At 60.5% G+C, this 18,424-nt stretch overlaps 1 protein-coding gene across 2 annotated transcripts in view; it reads left to right on the top strand.

Moving 5' to 3' along the window:
• Positions 1-18,424, top strand: part of LOC142907909 (rapamycin-insensitive companion of mTOR-like) — a 38,034-nt gene that overhangs the window by 16,566 nt on the left and 3,044 nt on the right. For both annotated transcript variants that reach the window (XR_012931331.1, XM_076057839.1), the window contains exons 5-7: positions 1,146-1,277; positions 6,421-6,484; positions 11,065-11,191. Coding sequence is in view for 1 of the 2 variants with exons in the window: in XM_076057839.1 (XP_075913954.1) it covers positions 1,146-1,277; positions 6,421-6,484; positions 11,065-11,191 (323 nt within the window). In the remaining variant the exon portion in view is untranslated. The remainder of the gene's footprint in view (positions 1-1,145; positions 1,278-6,420; positions 6,485-11,064; positions 11,192-18,424) is intronic.

Below are 18,424 nucleotides of genomic sequence, written 5' to 3'. Positions count from 1 at the left end.
GGGTGAGTGAGTGGGTGAGTGAGTGAGTGAGTGGGTGAGTGGGTGGGTGAGTGAGTGGGTGGGTGAGTGGGTGGGTGAGTGGGTGAGTGGGTGAGTGAGTGGGTGGGTGAGTGAGTGGGTGAGTGAGTGGGTGAGTGAGTGGGTGGGTGAGTGGGTGAGTGGGTGGGTGAGTGAGTGACTGAGTGAGTGAGTGGTGAGTGGGTGAGTGAGTGGTGAGTGGGTGAGGAGTGAGTGGGTGAGTGGGTGAGTGGGTGGGTGAGTGAGTGAGTGAGTAGGTGAGTGGGTGAGTGGGTGAGTGAGTGGGTGGGTGGGTGGGTGAGTGAGTGGGTGGGTGAGTGAGTGGGTGAGTGAGTGGGTGAGTGAGTGAGTGAGTGGGTGGGTGGGTGAGTGGGTGGGTGAGTGGGTGAGTGGGTGAGTGGGTGAGTGAGTGGGTGGGTGGGTGGGTGGCTGGGTGAGTGAGTGGGTGGGTGAGTGAGTGGGTGAGTGAGTGAGTGAGTGGGTGAGTGGGTGGGTGAGTGAGTGAGTAGGTGAGTGGGTGAGTGGGTGAGTGAGTGGGTGAGTGGGTGGGTGGGTGAGTGGGTGGGTGGGTGGGTGAGTGGGTGGGTGGGTGAGTGGGTGAGTGGGTGGGTGAGTGGGTGGGTGGGTGGGTGGCTGGGTGAGTGGGTGGGTGAGTGAGTGGGTGGGTGAGTGGGTGGGTGAGTGGGTGAGTGGGTGAGTGGGTGAGTGAGTGGGTGGGTGGGTGGGTGGCTGGGTGAGTGAGTGGGTGGGTGAGTGAGTGGGTGAGTGAGTGAGTGAGTGGGTGAGTGGGTGGGTGAGTGAGTGGGTGGGTGAGTGGGTGGGTGAGTGGGTGAGTGGGTGAGTGAGTGGGTGGGTGAGTGAGTGGGTGAGTGAGTGGGTGAGTGAGTGGGTGGGTGAGTGGGTGAGTGGGTGGGTGAGTGAGTGACTGAGTGAGTGAGTGGTGAGTGGGTGAGTGAGTGGTGAGTGGGTGAGGAGTGAGTGGGTGAGTGGGTGAGTGGGTGGGTGAGTGAGTGAGTGAGTAGGTGAGTGGGTGAGTGGGTGAGTGAGTGGGCGACTGCCCCCCACTCTGCCCCCCACTCTGCCCCCACTCTGCCCCCACTCTGCCCCCCACTCTGCCCCCCACTTAGTCTCCGCCCGGCTCTCCTGAATGACGCCAAAGAGGTCCGGGCAGCGGCACTTCGCTCTCTACGCTACCTCATCACAGACTCCCAGACGCTCCGTCACGCCCTGCAGCTACGTGTTGACTTCCTTATCGCTCGGTACGCTCGCCTACCCACTCACCTACCCACTCACCTACCCACTCACCTACATACACACCCACTCACCTACCCACTCACCTACCCACCCACTCACCTACCCACTCACCCACCCACTCACCCACCCACTCACTCACTCACCTACCCACTCACTCACCTACACACTCACCTACCCACTCACTCACCTACCCACTCACCTACCCACCCACTCACCTACCCACTCACCTACCCACTCACTCACCTACCCACTCACCTACTCACCTACCCACTCACCTACCCACTCACCTACCCACTCACCTACCCACTCACTCACCTACCCACTCACCTACCCACTCACCTACCCACTCACCTACCCACTCACTCGCCTACCCACTCACCTACCCACTCACCTACCCACTCGCCTACCCACTCACCCACCCACTCACCCACCCACTCACTCACTCACCTACCCACTCACTCACCTACACACTCACCTACCCACTCACTCACCTACCCACTCACCTACCCACCCACTCACCTACCCACTCACCTACCCACTCACTCACCTACCCACTCACCTACTCACCTACCCACTCACCTACCCACTCACCTACCCACTCACCTACCCACTCACTCACCTACCCACTCACCTACCCACTCACCTACCCACTCACCTACCCACTCACTCGCCTACCCACTCACCTACCCACTCACCTACCCACTCACCTACCCACTCACTCACCTACCCACTCACCTACCCACTCACCTACCCACTCACCCACTCACTCACCCACTCACTCACTCACTCACCCACTCACTCACCCACTCACTCACTCACCCACTCACCCACCCACTCACCCACTCACCTACCCACTCACCCACTCACTCACCCACCCACTCACCCACTCACCCACCCACTCACCTACCCACTCACTTACCCACTCACCTACCCACTCACCTACCCACTCACTCACCTACCCACTCACCTACCCACTCACCTACCCACTCACCTACCCACTCACCTACCCACTCACCTACCCACTCACCCACCCACTCACCCACCCACTCACTCTCCCACTCACCTACCCACTCACCCACCCACCTACCCACTCACCTACCACTCACTCACCTACCCACTCACCCACCCACTCACCTACCCACTCACTCACCTACTCACCTACCCACTCACCTACCCACTCACTCACCTACCCACTCACCTACCCACTCACCTACCCACTCACCTACCCACTCACCTACCCACTCACCTACCCACTCACCTACCCACTCACCTACCCACTCACCTACCCACTCACCCACTCACCCACCCACTCACCTACCCACTAGCTCACCTACCCACTCACCCACCCACTCACTCACCTACCCACTCACCTACCCACTCCCTACCCACTCACTCACCTACCCACTCACCTACCCACTCACTCACCTACCCACTCACCTACCCACTCACCTACCCACTCACTCACCTACCCACTCACCCACCCACTCACCTACCCACTCACCCACTCACTCACCTACCCACTCACCTACCCACCTCACCTACCCACTCACCTACCCACTCACCTACTCACTCACCTACCTACCCACTCACCCACTCACCTACCCACTCACCTACCCACTCACCTACCCACTCACTCACCTACACACTCACCCACTCACCTACCCACTCACCCACTCACCTACCCACTCACCTACCCACTCACCTACCCACTCACCTACCCACTCACCCACTCACCTACCCACCTCACCTACCCACTCACCCACTCACCTACCCACTCACCTACCCACTCACCTACCCACTCACTCACCTACACACTCACCCACTCACCTACCCACTCACTCACTCACCTACCCACTCACTCACCTACCCACTCACCCACTCACCTACCCACTCACCTACTCACCTACCCACTCACCTACCCACTCACCTACCCACTCACCTACCCACTCACCCACCCACTCACCCACTCACCCACTCACCTACCCACTCACTCACCTACCCACTCACCCACTCACCTACCCACTCACCTACTCAACAACCCACTCACCTACCCACTCACCTACCCACTCACCTACCCACTCACTCTCCTACCCACTCACCCACTCACCTACCCACTCACCTACTCACCTACCCACTCACCTACCCACTCACCTACCCACTCACCTACCCACTCACCCACCCACTCACCCACTCACCCACTCACCTACACACTCACCTACCCACTCACCTACCCACTCACCTACCCACTCACTCACCTACCCACTCACCTACCCACTCACCTACCCACTCACCTACCCACTCACCTACCTACCCACTCACCTACCCACTCACCCACTCACTCACCCACCCACTCACCCACTCACCTACCCACTCACCTACCCACTCAACACTCACCTACACACTCACCTACCCACTCACCTACCCACTCACCTACCCACTCACCTACCCACTCACCTACCCACTCACTCACCCACTCACCTACCCACTCACCTACCCACTCACCTACCCACTCACCTACCCACTCACCCACTCACTCACCCACTCACCCACACACCCACCCACTCACCTACCCACTCACCTACCCACTCACCCACTCACCTACATACACACCCACTCACCCACTCACCTACTCACCTACCCACTCACTCACCTACTCACCCACTCACCTACCCACTCACCTACCCACTCACCTACCCACTCACCCACCCACTCACCTACCCACTCACCTACTCACTCACCTACCCACTCACTCACCCCACTCACCTACCCACTCACTCACACCCACTCACTCACCCACCCACTCACCCACTCACCTACCCACTCACCTACCCACTCACGCACTCACCTACACACTCACCTACCCACTCACCTACCCACTCACCTACCCACTCACTCACCCACTCACCTACCCACTCACCTACCCACTCACCTACCCACTCACCTACCCACTCACCTACCCACTCACCCACACACCTACCCACTCACCCACTCACCTACTCACTCACCTACACACTCACCTACCCACTCACCCACTCACTCACCCACTCACCCACCCACTCACCTACCCACTCACCTACCCACTCACTCACTCACCTACCCACTCACCCACTCACCTACCCACTCACCTACCCACTCACCTACCCACCCACTCACCTACCCACCCACCCACTCACCCACTCACCCACTCACCTACCCACTCACCTACCCACTCACCTACCCACTCACCCACCCACTCACCCACTCACCTACCCACCCACTCACCCACTCACCCACTCACCTACCCACTCACTCACCTACCCACTCACCCACTCACCTACCCACTCACCTACTCACCTACCCCACTCACCTACCCACTCACCTACCCACTCACCCACCCACTCACCCACTCACCCACTCACCTACCCACTCACCTACCCACTCACCTACCCACTCACCTACCCACTCACCCACTCACCTACCCACTCACCTACCCACTCACCTACCCACTCACCTACTCACCTACCCACTCACCTACCCACTCACCTACACACTCACCCACTCACCTACCCACTCACCTACCCACTCACCTACCCACTCACCTACCCACTCACCCACTCACCTACCCACTCACCTACTCACCTACCCACTCACCTACCCACTCACCTACCCACTCACTCACTCACTCACCTACCCACTCACCCACTCAGTCACCTACCCACTCACCTACCCACTCACTCACCCACACACTCACCTACCCACTCACCTACCCACTCACTCACCTACCCACTCACCTACCCACTCACCTACCCATTCACCTACCCACTCACTCACCCACACACTCACCTACACACTCACCTACCCACTCACCTACCCACTCACTCACCTACCCACTCACCTACCCACTCACCTACCCACTCAACTACCCACTCACTCACCTACCCACTCACCTACCCACTCACCTACCCACTCACCCACTCACCTACTCACTCACCCACTCACTCACCCACTCACCCACTCACCCACCCACTCACCTACCCACTCATCTACCCACTCACCTACCCACTCACGCACTCACCTACCCACTCACTCACCTACCCACTCACCCACTCACCCACTCACTCACTCACTCACCTACCCACTCACCTACCCACTCACTCACCCACTCACCTACCCACTCACCTACCCACTCACCCCTCCACTCACCTACCCACTCACCTACCACCACTTACCCACTCACCTACCCACTCCCACCTACCCACTCACCTACCCACTCACCTACCTTCACTCACCTACCCACTCACCTACCCCACTCACCTACCCACCTACTCACCTACCCTCACACTCACCTACCCACTCTACCACCACTCACCTACCCCCAACTCACCTACCCACTCACCTACCCACTCACTCACCTACCCACTCACCTACAGTCACCTACCCACTCACCTACCCACTCACTCACCTACACACTCACCTACCCCCTCACCTACCCACTCACCTACCCACTCACCTACCCACTCACTCACCTACCCACTCACCTACCCACTCACCTACCCATTCACCTACCACTCACTCACCCACACCTCACCTACACACTCACCTACCCACTCCTAACCTACCACTCACTCACTACCCCACTCACCTACCCCTACCCACTCACTCACCTACCCACTCACCTACCCACTCACCTACCCACTCACTCACCTACCCACTCACCTACCCACTCACCTACCCACTCACCCACTCACTCACCCACTCACCCACTCACCCACTCACTCACCCACTCACTCACTCACCCACTCACTCACTCACTCACCCACCCACTCACCCACTCACTCACCCACTCACCCACCCACTCACTCACTCACCCACTCACTCACTCACCCACCCACTCACCCACTCACTCACCCACTCACCCACCCACTCACTCACCCACTCACTCACCCACCCACTCACCCACCCACTCACTCACTCACCCACTCACTCACCCACCCACCCACTCACTCACTCACCCACTCACCCACCCACTCACTCACCCACTCACTCACTCACCCACCCACCCACTCACTCACTCACCCACTCACTCACCCACTCACCCACCCACTCACTCAGCCACCCACTGACTCAACTGTGTCTGTGTGTGTGTGTCTGTGTGTCTATGTGTTGCAGCTGTGTGGACATTCAGCAAAGCAATGAAGTCGAAAGAACACAGGCTCTTAGACTCGTCCGTAAGGTGAGAGACACGGGGAGACACACGGGGAGAGAGACGGAGAGACATGCGGAGACACGGGGAGACACGGGGAGAGACACGGGGAGAGACACAGGGGAGACACGGGGAGACACGGAGAGACACGGGGAGAGACACGGGGAGAGACACGGAGAGACACAGGGAGAGACACTGGGAGAGACACGGGGAGACACGGGGAGAGACACGGGGAGAGACATGGGGAGAGACACGGGGAGAGACACGGGGGAGAGACACGGGGAGAGACACTGGGAGAGACACGGGGTGAGACACGGGGAGAGACACGGGGAGAGACACGGGGAGAGACACGGGGAGAGACACTGGGAGAGACACGGGGAGAGACACGGGGAGAGACACGGGGAGAGAGACGGGGGAGAGACACGGGGAGAGACACGGGGAGAGACACGGGGAGAGACACGGAGAGACACGGAGAGACACGGGGAGACACGGAGAGACACGGAGAGACACGGGGAGAGACACGGGGAGAGACACGGGGAGAGACACGAACTCCCTCCGTATTTCTTTGTCTCTCTGTGTCTCTCTGTGTCTCTGTCTCTGTGTCTCTCTGTGTCTCTGTCTCTGTGTGTCTCTGTATCTGTGTCTCTCTGTGTCTCTCTCTGTCTCTCTGTGTCTCTGTCTCTGTGTGTCTCTCTGTCTCTCTTTGTCTCTCTGTGTCTCTTTCTGTCTCTATGTCTCTCTGTGTCTCTGTCTCTCTGTGTCTCTGTGTCTCTCTCTCTCCGTGTCTCTCTGTGTCTCTGTCTCTCTGTGTCTCTGTGTCTCTGTCTCTCTGTGTCTCTGTGTCTCTGTCTCTCTGTGTCTATGTCTCTCTGTGTCTCTCTCTCCGTGTCTCTCTCTCACCCCGTGTCTCCCCGTGTCTCTCCGTCTCTCTCCGTGTCTCTCTTCGTGTCTCCCCGTGTCTCCCCGTGTCTCCCCGTGTCTCCTCCGTGTCTCTGTGTCTCCCCGTGTCTCTCCCTGTCTCCCCGTGTCTTCCCATGTCTCTCCCCGCGTCTCTCCGTGCTTTCCGTGTCTCCCCGTGTCTCCGGGTCCCTCTCCCGTGCCTCCGGGTTTTCATGTCTCTTCTGTCTCTCCCCGTGTCTCCAGATGATCTCCGTGGACGCCTGTCTCTCTCCGTGTCTCTCTCTCACCCCGTGCCTCCCCGCCAGGCTCCCGTGCGCCCTCCTCACCCCGTGTTTCTCCGTGTTCTCCCCGTGCTTTCTCGGTGCCTCTCTTACCGTAGCCCGGCCGTGCCCCTGTTTCCGATCTCTCCGGTGCTCTCCGTGCCCCTCTCCCGTGTATCCCGTGCCCCTCGTGTTCCCCGTGTCTCCCCGTGTTTTTCCCCGCGCTCTCCCCGTGCGGCCCTTTCCCCGGGTCTCTGTGTAACCCTGACGTGCTCCCGTGTTCTCCCGCGCTCTCGGCCACCGGCCGCCCTTCCTGTTCCCCGGTTTTTCCCCGTCTCTCCCCGCGGTTCCTTCCGGCATCCCGGTCTCCCCGGGCTCCGGGTCTCCCGTGTCTCTGCCTCCTCCCGGCGTGTCCCGGTCTCCCGGGGTTTCTCTCTACCCGGGTTCCGGGTCTCCCGGAGACCTTTCTCGGCTGCTCCCCGTGCTGACGTGTCAACCCCGACCCTTCCCTTACCCGCCCTCGGGCCTCCTCCGGGTCTTTCCGCCTTCTCGCGCGGCCGTGCTTCCGCGCCCCCCGACCCCGGTCTCCCCGTCTCGCGCTCTCCGGTGTCTCCGTGCCCCTCCGGGCTCCCCGCGACCCTCCCGGTGTCTTCCGTGTCTCCCGGAATTCTCTCACCCCGTGTCTCCCGGCGATCTTCCGGTCCCCGACCCCGACTTCCTCGGTCTTCCGCCTCTCCCGGTCTCGCTCCCCGGGTCTTCTGCGTTTCCTGGTCCTTGGTTTTCCCTCTCTCCCCGTGTCTTCCCTGGGTCTCTTCCGGCTCCGTGCTTCCACGCTCCCTCTGTCCCACCGGGTCTCCCCGTGCTCTCCGTGCCTCCGTGTCTTCTCTGTTCCTTCTCCCGTGTCTCCTTACCGGGGACTTTGCTTCCTCGTGACCCTTCCTGCTTCTTCCTCTGTTCTCCTTCCGCCATGCTCCGGGTGCCCCTCCCGGGTCTTCTCGGGACCTTCTCTGTCCTTCTCCGTGTCTTTCCGCGTGTCCCCGGCTCCCCTGCGTCTCTCTCACCCGGAGTCCCGACCTTGGTTTTCCCCGACCTCTGTGTCTCGTTCCCCGTGTCTCTCACCCCGCGTCTCACCCCTTCTCAACCTTCGCGCTTCCTCTCTGGCCTCCGTCCCTCCCCGCTCTTCCTCGTGTCTCTCTTCCCTGACCCTCCCTGTGTCTCCTGACCCCGAGTCTCCGTGCCCCTCCCAGGCCTCCCGGCGCCCCTTCTGTGCCCCCTCTCCGTGCCTCCCCGTGTCTCTTGTGTCTTTCGGACTTCTCTGTCTCCGTGTCTTTCGGACTCTCCCCGTCTTCTTCCTCTGTTTTTCCCCGTGTCTTTCCGTCTCTCCCCGTGCGGCCGTGCTCCCGTGTCTCTGTCCCCGGACTTCTTGTTTTCCGTGTTCTCTGTCTCTTGGTCTTTCTGCATCTCCCCGTGTTCTGTGCTCTTTCGTGCCTCCCCGTGTCTTGTGTCTCTTCCGTGTCCTCCCGTGTCTTTCCGCACGTGCTCTCTTACCCTGTGTTTCCTGTGCCCCTCCCGCGTGTCTCCCCTGTTTCCCTGTGTCTGTGCCCTCATGCTCTCTCTCTGTCTCCGTGCCCCTCCGTGTCTCCCGGCTGCCTCTGACCTCGTGTCTCCCTGCTCCCGCGCCGCCCCTCCGTGGCCCTCCGTGTCTCCTCTCCTCACACGCACCTCCCGGTCCCTCCCGTCCTCTCCCCGGCTTTCCCGTGTCTCCCCGTCTCTCTCCCCTTAACCCTCCCGTGTCTCCCCGTGTCTTTCCTAGTCCGTGCTCCCGCGTGTCTCCCCGTGTCTCTCTCTCACCCCGTGTCTCCCCGTCTCCCCGTGTCTCTCTCTCTCCCCGTGTCTCTCTTACCCCATCTGTTTCCCCCGTGTCTCCAGATGATTCCCGTGGACGCTCGTCTCCCCTTGTCTCTCTCCCCGGTCTCTCTCCGTGTCTCCGTGTCTCGCTCCATGCGTGTCCTCCGTGCCTCCCCGTGTCTCGTTGTCCCTCTCCCTGTGTCTCCCCGTGTCTCCCCGTGTCTCTCTCTCTCCCCCGTGTCTCCCCGTGTCTCCCCGTGTCTCTCCCCGTGTCTCCCCGTGTCTCTCTCTCACCCCGTGTCTGTCCGTGTCTCCCCGTCTCTCTCCCCGTGTCTCCCCGTGTCTCACCCCGTGACTCCCCGTGTCTCTCTCTCACCCCGTGTCTCCCCGTGTCTCTCTCCGTGTCTCCGTGTCTCGCTCCATGCGTGTCCCCGTGTCTCCCCGTGTCTCCCCCGTGTGTCTCCCTGTGTCTCCCCGTGTCTCTCTCTCACCCCGTGTCTCTCCCGTGTCTCCCCGTGTCTCTCCCCGTGTCTCCCCGTGTCTCCCCGTGTCTCTCTCTCTCCCCGTGTCTCCCCGTGTCTCCCCGTGTCTCTCTCCGTGTCTCCGTGTCTCGCTCCATGCGTGTCCCCGTGTCTCCCCGTGTCTCCCCGTGTCTCTCCCCGTGTCTCCCCGTGTCTCTCTCTCACCCCGTGTCTCTCCCCGTGTCTCCCCGTGTCTCTCCCCGTGTCTCACCCCGTGTCTCCCTGTGTCTCCCCGTGTCTCCCCGTTTCTCTCCGTGTCTCTCTCTCACCCCGTGTCTCCCCGTGTCTCCCCGTGTCTCTCACCCCGTGTCTCACCCCGTGTCTCCCCGTGTCTCTCTCTCACCCCGTGTCTCCCCGTGTCTCTCTCCCCGTGTCTCCCTGTGTCTCCCCGTGTCTCCCCGTTTCTCTCCGTGTCTCTCTCTCACCCCGTGTCTCCCCGTGTCTCCCCGTGTCTCTCACCCCGTGTCTCACCCCGTGTCTCCCCGTGTCTCTCTCTCACCCCGTGTCTCTCCCCGTGTCTCCCCGTGTCTCTCTCTCCCCGTGTCTCCCCGTGTTTCCCCGTGTCTCCAGATGATCTCCGTGGACGCCTGTCTCTCCGTGTCTCTCTCTCTCCCCGTGTCTCTCCGTGTCTCTCTCTCCCCGTGTCTCTCCCCGTGTCTCTCTCTCACCCCGTGTCTCCCCGTGTCTCCCCGTGTCTCCCCGTGTCTCCAGATGATCTCCGTGGACGCCTGTCTCTCCGTGTCTCTCTCTCTCCCCGTGTCTCTCTCTCTCCCCGTGTCTCTCCCCGTGTCTCTCTCTCACCCCGTGTCTCCCCGTGTCTCCCCGTGTCTCCAGATGATCTCCATGGACGCCTGTCTCTCCGTGTCTCTCTCTCTCCCCGTGTCTCTCCCCGTGTCTCTCTCTCACCCCGTGTCTCCCCGTGTCTCTCCCCGTGTCTCTCCCCGTGTCTCTCCCCGTGTCTCCCCGTGTCTCCCCGTGTCTCTCCGTGTCTCTCTCTCTCCCCGTGTCTCTCCGTGTCTCTCTCTCTCCCCGTGTCTCTCCCCGTGTCTCTCTCTCACCCCGTGTCTCCCCGTGTCTCCAGATGATCTCCGTGGACGCCTCAGCCTTCCCGGCGTCTCTCACCAACTCCCTCGTGGCCGTGGGCAATGATGGAACACACGAGAGAGACAGGATGGTCCGCTCGTGTCTAGCCATCTTGTGCGAGCTAGGTGGGTGGGTGGGTGAGTGGGTGAGTGGGTGGGTGGGGGTGAGTGGGTGGGGAGTGAGTGGGGTGAGTGGGTGGGTGGGTGAGTGAGTGAGTGAGGTGGGTGAGTGAGTGGGTGAGTGGGAGTGGGTGAGTGAGTGGGTGGTGGGTGAGTGAGTGGGTGGGTGAGTGGGTGGGTGGGTGAGTGGGTGAGTGGGTGGGTGAGTGGGTGGGTGAGTGAGTGAGTGAGTGGGTGGGTGGGTGAGTGAGTGAGTGGTGGTGGGTGGGGTGGGTGGGTGAGTGGGTGGGTGGGTGAGTGGGTGGGTGAGTGAGTGAGTGAGTGGGTGGGTGGGTGAGTGAGTGGGTGGGTGAGTGAGTGGGTGGGTGGGTGAGTGAGTGAGTGAGAGGGTGAGTGGGTGGGTGAGTGAGTGGGTGAGTGGGTGAGTGGGTGGGTGGGTGAGTGAGTGGGTGGGTGAGTGGGTGAGTGGGTGAGTGGGTGTGTGAGTGAGTGGGTGGGTGAGTGAGTGAGTGGGTGAGTGAGTGGGTGGGTGAGTGGGTGGGTGGGTGAGTGGGTGGGTGGGTGGGTGAGTGGGTGGGTGGGTGGGTGAGTGAGTGAGTGAGTGGGTGAGTGAGTGGGTGAGTGAGTGGGTGGGTGGGTGGGTGAGTGGGTGGGTGGGTGGGTGAGTGGGTGGGTGGGTGAATGAGTGAGTGAGTGGGTGGGTGAGTAAGTGGGTGAGTGAGTGGGTGAGTGGGTGAGTGGGTGGGTGGGTGAGTGAGTGGGTGGGTGGGTGAGTGAGTAGGTGAGTGAGTGGGTGAGTGAGTGGGTGGGTGGGTGGGTGAGTGGGTGGGTGAGTGGGTGAGTGGGTGAATGAGTGAGTGAGTGAGTGGGTGAGTGAGTGAGTGGGTGAGTGAGTGAGTGAGTGGGTGGGTGAGTGGGTGGGTGAATGAGTGGGTGAGTGAGTGAGTGGGTGAGTGAGTAGGTGAGTGGGTGAGTGAGTGAGTGGGTGGGTGAGTGAGTGGGTGGGTGAGTGAGTGGGTGATTGGGTGGGTGAGTGGGTGGGTGGGTGAGTGGGTGGGTGGGTGGGTGAGTGAGTGAGTGAGTGGGTGGGTGGGTGGGTGAGTGGGTGAGTGGGTGAGTGAGTGGGTGAGTGGGTGGGTGGGTGGGTGAGTGGGTAGGTGGGTGAGTGGGTGGGTGAGTGGGTGAGTGGGTGTGTGGGTGAGTGGGTGAGTGAGTGGGTGGGTGGGTGAGGTGGGTGAGTGAGTGGGTGAGTGAGTGAGTGGGTGAGTGGGTGAGTGGGTGGGTGGGTGAGTGGGTTGGTGGGTGGGTGGGTGAGTGAGTGAGTGAGTGGGTGAGTGGGTGAGTGAGTGGGTGAGTGAGTGAGTGAGTGGGTGAGTGAGTGGGTGAGTGAGTGGGTGGGTGGGTGGGTGGGTGAGTGGGTGGGTGAGTGGGTGAGTGAGTGGGTGAGTGGGTGGGTGAGTGGGTGGGTGGGTGAGTGAGTGGGTGAGTGGGTGGGTGAGTGAGTGGGTGGGTGAGTGAGTGAGTGAGTGTGTGAGTGAGTGAGTGGGTGAGTGAGAGGGTGAGTGGGAGGGTGAGTGGGTGAGTGAGTGAGTGGGTGGGTGGGTGAGTGAGTGAGTGAGTGGGTGAGTGAGTGAGTGGGTGAGTGAGAGGGTGAGTGGGAGGGTGAGTGAGAGGGTGGGTGAGTGGGTGAGTGAGTGGGTGAGTGGGTGGGTGGGTGAGTGGGTAGGTGGGTGAGTGAGTGGGTGAGTGGGTGGGTGAGTGGGTGAGTGGGTGAGTGAGTGGGTGGGTGAGTGGGTGGGTGAGTGAGTGGGTGGGTGAGTGGGTGAGGTGAGTGAGTGAGTGGGTGGGTGGGTGGGTGAGTGGGTGGGTGAGTGAGTGGATGGGTGGGTGGGTGGGTGAGTGAGTGGGTGGGTGCGTGAGTGGGTGGGTGAGTGGGTGGGTGGGTGGGTGAGTGATTGGGTGGGTGGGTGAGTGAGTGGCTGGGTGGGTGAGTGAGTGGGTGGGTGAGTGGGTGAGTGAGTGAGTGAGTGGGTGGGTGGGTGCGTGAGTGGGTGGGTGGGTGAGTGGGTGGGTGAGTGAATGGATGGGTGGGTGGGTGGGTGAGTGAGTGAGTGAGTGGGTGCGTGAGTGGTGGGTGAGTGGGTGGGTGGGTGGATGAGTGGGTGGGTGGGTGCGTGGGTGAGTGGGTGAGTGGGTGGGTGAGTGAGTGGGTGAGTGAGTGAGTGAGAGGGTGAGTGGGTGGGGTGAGTGAGTGAGTGGGTGGGTAAGTGAGTGGGTGAGTGGGTGGGTGGGTGAGTGAGTGGGTGGGTGAGTGGGTGAGTGGGTGAGTGGGTGGGTGGGTGAGTGGGTGAGTGGGTGAGTGAGTGAGTGGGTGGGTGAGTGAGTGAGTGAGTGGGTGGGTGAGTGGGTGGGTGAGTGGGTGGGTGGGTGGGTGGGTGAGTGGGTGGGTGGGTGAGTGAGTGAGTGGGGTGAGTGAGTGGGTGGGTGGGTGGGTGGGTGAGTGGGTGGGTGGGTGGGTGAGTGGGTGGGTGGCTGAATGAGTGAGTGAGTGGGTGGGTGGGTGGGTGAGTGGGTGGGTGGGTGGGTAAGTGGGTGAGTGAGTGGGTGAGTGGGTGAGTGGGTGGGTGGGTGAGTGAGTGGGTGGGTGGGTGAGTGAGTGGGTGAGTGGGTGAGTGGGTGGGTGGGTGAGTGGGTGAGTGGGTGGGTGGGTGGGTGGGTGAGTGGGTGAGTGGGTGAGTGGGTGAGTGAGTGAGTGAGTGGGTGAGTGGGTGAGTGAGTGGGTGAGTGGGTGGGTGGGTGAGTGAGTGAGTAAGTGGGTGAGTGGGTGGGTGAGTGGGTGGGGTGGGTGAGTATGAGTGGGTGAGTGGGTGAGTGAGTGAGTGAGTGGGTGAGTGAGTGGGTGAGTGAGTGGGTGGGTGGGTGGGTGGGTGAGTGGGTGGGTGAGTGGGTGAGTGAGTGGGTGAGTGGGTGGGTGAGTGGGTGGGTGGGTGAGTGAGTGGGTGAGTGGGTGGGTGAGTGAGTGGGGTGGGTGAGTGAGTGAGTGAGTGGGTGAGTGAGTGAGTGGGTGAGTGAGAGGGTAAGTGGGAGGGTGAGTGAGAGGGTGGGTGAGTGGGTGAGTGAGTGGGTGGGTGGGTGGGTGAGTGGGTAGGTGGGTGAGTGAGTGGGTGAGTGGGTGGGTGAGTGGGTGAGTGGGTGAGTGAGTGAGTGGGTGGGTGAGTGGGTGGGTGAGTGAGTGGGTGGGTGAGTGGATGAGTGAGTGAGTGGGTGGGTGGGTGGGTGAGTGAGTGGATGGGTGGGTGGGTGGGTGAGTGAGTGGGTGGGTGCGTGCGTGAGTGGGTGGGTGAGTGGGTGGGTGGGTGGGTGAGTGAGTGGGTGGGTGGGTGAGTGAGTGGGTGGGTGAGTGGGTGGGTGCGTGAGTGAGTGAGTGAGTGGGTGGGTGGGTGGGTGAGTGGGTGGGTGGGTGGGTGAGTGAGTGGATGGGTGGGTGGGTGAGTGAGTGAGTGGGTGGGTGCGTGAGTGGGTGGGTGAGTGGGTGGGTGGGTGGGTGAGTGGGTGGGTGGGTGGGTACATGGGTGAGTGAGTGGGCTGAGTGAGTGAGTTGGTGAGTGAGTGGGTGAGTGAGTGGGTGAGTGAGTGAGTGAGTGGGTGAATGAGTGGGTGAGTGATTGAGTGGGTGAGTGAGTGAGTGGGTGAGTGAGTGAGTGGGTGAGTGGGTGAGTTGGTGAGTGGGTGAGTGAGTGGGTGAGTGGGTGAGTGGGTGAGTGAGTGGGTGAATGGGTGAGTGAGTGGGTGAGTGAGTGAGTGGGTGAGTGAATGAGGGGGTGAGTGAGTGAGTGAGTGATTGGGTGAGTTGGTGAGTGAGTGGGTGAGTGAGTGTCTGACTGTCTGAGTGAGTGTCTGACTGTCTGAGTGAGTGTCTGAGTGAGTGAGTGTCTGAGTGAGTGAGTGTCTGAGTGAGTGAGTGAGTGTCTGACTGTCTGAGTGAGTGAGTAGGTGGGTGAGTGAGTGAGTGGGTGAGTGAGTGAGTGAGTGGGTGAGTGAGTGGGTGAGTGGGTGAGTGAGTGAGTGAGTGGGTGGGTGAGTGAGTGGGTGAGTGAGTGTCTGAGTGAGTGTCTGAGTGAGTGGGTGAGTGAGTGAGTGTCTGAGTGAGTGAGTGAGTGTCTGACTGTCTGAGTGAGTGAGTAGGTGGGTGAGTGAGTGAGTGGGTGAGTGAGTGAGTGAGTGGGTGAGTGAGTGGGTGAGTGGGTGAGTGAGTGAGTGAGTGGGTGGGTGAGTGAGTGGGTGAGTGAGTGTCTGAGTGGGTGTCTGAGTGAGTGAGTGTCTGAGTGAGTGAGTGAGTGTCTGACTGTCTGAGTGAGTGTCTGAGTGAGTGAGTGAGTGTCTGAGTGAGTGTCTGAGTGAGTGAGTGTCTGACTGACTGTCTGAGCGAGTGTCTAACCAATCCGGGAGCGTCTCACCGAGTGGACATGCTCTCTCCCCTGCTAGCTGTGGGCAACCCCTCTGCCGTGGCTGTCCGTGGCGGTGAGTGAGTGTCTGAGTGAGTGTCTGAGTGAGTGTCTGAGTGTCTGAGTGAGTGTCTGAGTGAGTGTCTGAGTGTCTGAGTGAGTGAGTGGGTGAGTGGCTGAGTGAGTGTATGAGTGAGTGAGTGGGTGGGTGGGTGAGTGAGTGAGTGGGTGGGTGGGTGAGTGGGTGGGTGAGTGGGTGGGTGGGTGGGTGAGTGAGTGGGTGAGTGAGTGTCTGAGTGAGTGAGTGGGTGAGTGAGTGTCTGAGTGAGTGAGTGGGTGAGTGAGTGAGTGGGTGGGTGGGTGAGTGGGTGGGTGAGTGGGTGGGTGGGTGGGTGAGTGAGTGTCTGACTGACTGTCTGACTGACTGTCTGAGCGACTGTCTAACCAATCCGGGAGCGTCTCACCGAGTGGACATGCTCTCTCCACTGCTAGCTGTGGGCAACCCCTCTGCCGTGGCTGTCCGTGGCGGTGAGTGAGTGTCTGTCTGAGTGAGTGAGTGTCTGACTGTCTGAGTGAGTGAGTGGGTGAGTGAGTGATGAGTAGGGTGGGTGGGTGAGTGAGTGAGTGGGTGAGTGAGTGGGTGAGTGAGTGAGTGGGTGGGTGAGTGAGTGGGTGAGTGTCTGAGTGGGTGAGTGAGTGGGTGGGTGGGTGAGTGAGTGGGTGAGTGTCTGAGTGGGTGGGTGAGTGAGTGGGTGGGTGAGTGGGTGAGTGAGTGGGTGGGTGAGTGAGTGAGTGGGTGAGTGAGTGAGTGAGTGGGTGGGTGGGTGAGTGAGTGAGTGGGTGAGTGAGTGGGTGAGTGAGTGAGTGGGTGGGTGAGTGAGTGGGTGAGTGTCTGAGTGGGGTGGGTGAGTGAGTGGGTGGGTGAGTGAGTGGGTGGGTGTCTGAGTGGGTGGGTGAGTGAGTGGGTGAGTGTCTGAGTGGGTGGGTGAGTGAGTGGGTGGGTGGGTGAGTGAGTGGGTGGGTGAGTGAGTGGGTGAGTGTCTGAGTGGGTGTCTGAGTGAGTGAGTGGGTGAGTGGGTGGGTGAGTGAGTGTCTGAGTGAATGAGTAAGTGTCTGACTGTCTGAGTGAGTGTCTGCCTGAGTGAGCGAGTGTCTGACTGTCTGAGTGAGTGTCTGACTGTCTGAGTGAGTGTCTGAGTGTCTGACTGACTGTCTGACTGACTGTCTGAGCGACTGTCTAACCAATCCGGGAGCGTCTCACCGAGTGGACATGCTCTCTCCCCTGCTAGCTGTGGGCAACCCCTCTGTGGGTGAGTGAGTGAGTGAGTGGGTGGGTGGGTGAGTGAGTGAGTGGGTGGGTGGGTGAGTGGGTGGGTGGGTGAGTGAGTGGGTGAGTGTCTGACTGAGTGAGCGAGTGTCTGACTGACTGTCTGACTGACTGTCTGAGTGACTGTCTAACCAATCCGGGAGCGTCTCACCAAGTGGACATGCTCTCTCCCCTGCTAGCTGTGGGCAACCCCTCTGCCGTGGCTGTCCGAGGCGGTGTGTGAGTGTCTGAGTGAGTGTCTGAGTGAGTGTCTGAGTGTCTGAGTGAGTGTCTGAGTGAGTGTCTGACTGTCTGAGTGAGTGAGTGGGTGAGTGAGTGAGTGGGTGAGTGGGTGGGTGAGTGAGTGGGTGAGTGTCTGAGCGAGTGTCTGAGCGAGTGAGTGAGTGTCTGAGCGAGTGTCTGAGCGAGTGAGTGAGTGTCTGACTGACTGTCTGTCTGACTGACTGTCTGAGCGACTGTCTAACCAATCCGGGAGCGTCTCACCGAGTGGACATGCTCTCTCCCCTGCTAGCTGTGGGCAACCCCTCTGCCGTGGCTGTCCGAGGCGGTGTGTGAGTGTCTGAGTGAGTGTCTGAGTGAGTGTCTGACTGTCTGAGTGAGTGAGTGGCTGAGTGAGTGTATGAGTGAGTGAGTGGGTGGGTGGGTGAGTGAGTGAGTGGGTGAGTGAGTGGGTGGGTGGGTGAGTGGGTGGGTGAGTGGGTGGGTGGGTGGGTGAGTGAGTGAGTGGGTGAGTGTCTGAGTGAGTGAGTGGGTGAGTGAGTGTCTGAGTGAGTGAGTGGGTGAGTGAGTGTCTGAGTGAGTGAGTGGGTGAGTGAGTGAGTGAGTGGGTGAGTGAGTGGGTGAGTGAGTGAGTGGTTGGGTGAATGAGTAAGTGTCTGACTGACTGTCTGTCTGACTGTCTGAGTGAGTGTCTAACCAATCCGGGAGCGTCTCACCGAGTGGACATGCTCTCTCCCCTGCTAGCTGTGGGCAATCCCTCTGCCGTGGCTGTCCGAGGCGGTGTGTGAGTGTCTGAGTGGGTGTCTGAGTGAGTGTCTGAGTGTCTGAGTGAGTGTCTGAGTGAGTGTCTGACTGTCTGAGTGAGTGAGTGGGTGAGTGAGTGAGTGGGTGAGTGGGTGGGTGAGTGAGTGGGTGAGTGTCTGAGCGAGTGTCTGAGCGAGTGAGTGAGTGTCTGACTGACTGTCTGTCTGACTGACTGTCTGAGTGAGTGAGTGTCTGACTGAGTGTCTGAGCGAGTGAGTGGGTGGGTGAGTGAGTGAGTGAGTGTCTGAGTGAGTGGCTGAGTGAGTGGGTGAGTGAGTGAGTGTCTGAGTGGATGGGTGAGTGAGTGGGTGGGTGGGTGAGTGGGTGGGTGGGTGGGTGAGTGAGTGGGTGAGTGTCTGAGTGAGTGGGTGAGTGAGTGGGTGAGTGAGTGAGTGAGTGGGTGTGTGAGCGAGTGAGTGGGTGAGTGAGTGGGTGAGTGTCTGA

Source organism: Petromyzon marinus, chromosome 85 (assembly GCF_048934315.1).
Source record: "Petromyzon marinus isolate PM22_M1 ecotype Great Lakes invasive population chromosome 85, UKy_Petmar_22M1.pri1.0, whole genome shotgun sequence".
NCBI lineage: Eukaryota > Metazoa > Chordata > Hyperoartia > Petromyzontiformes > Petromyzontidae > Petromyzon > Petromyzon marinus.
This window is presented reverse-complemented; position numbering and strand designations above follow the sequence as displayed.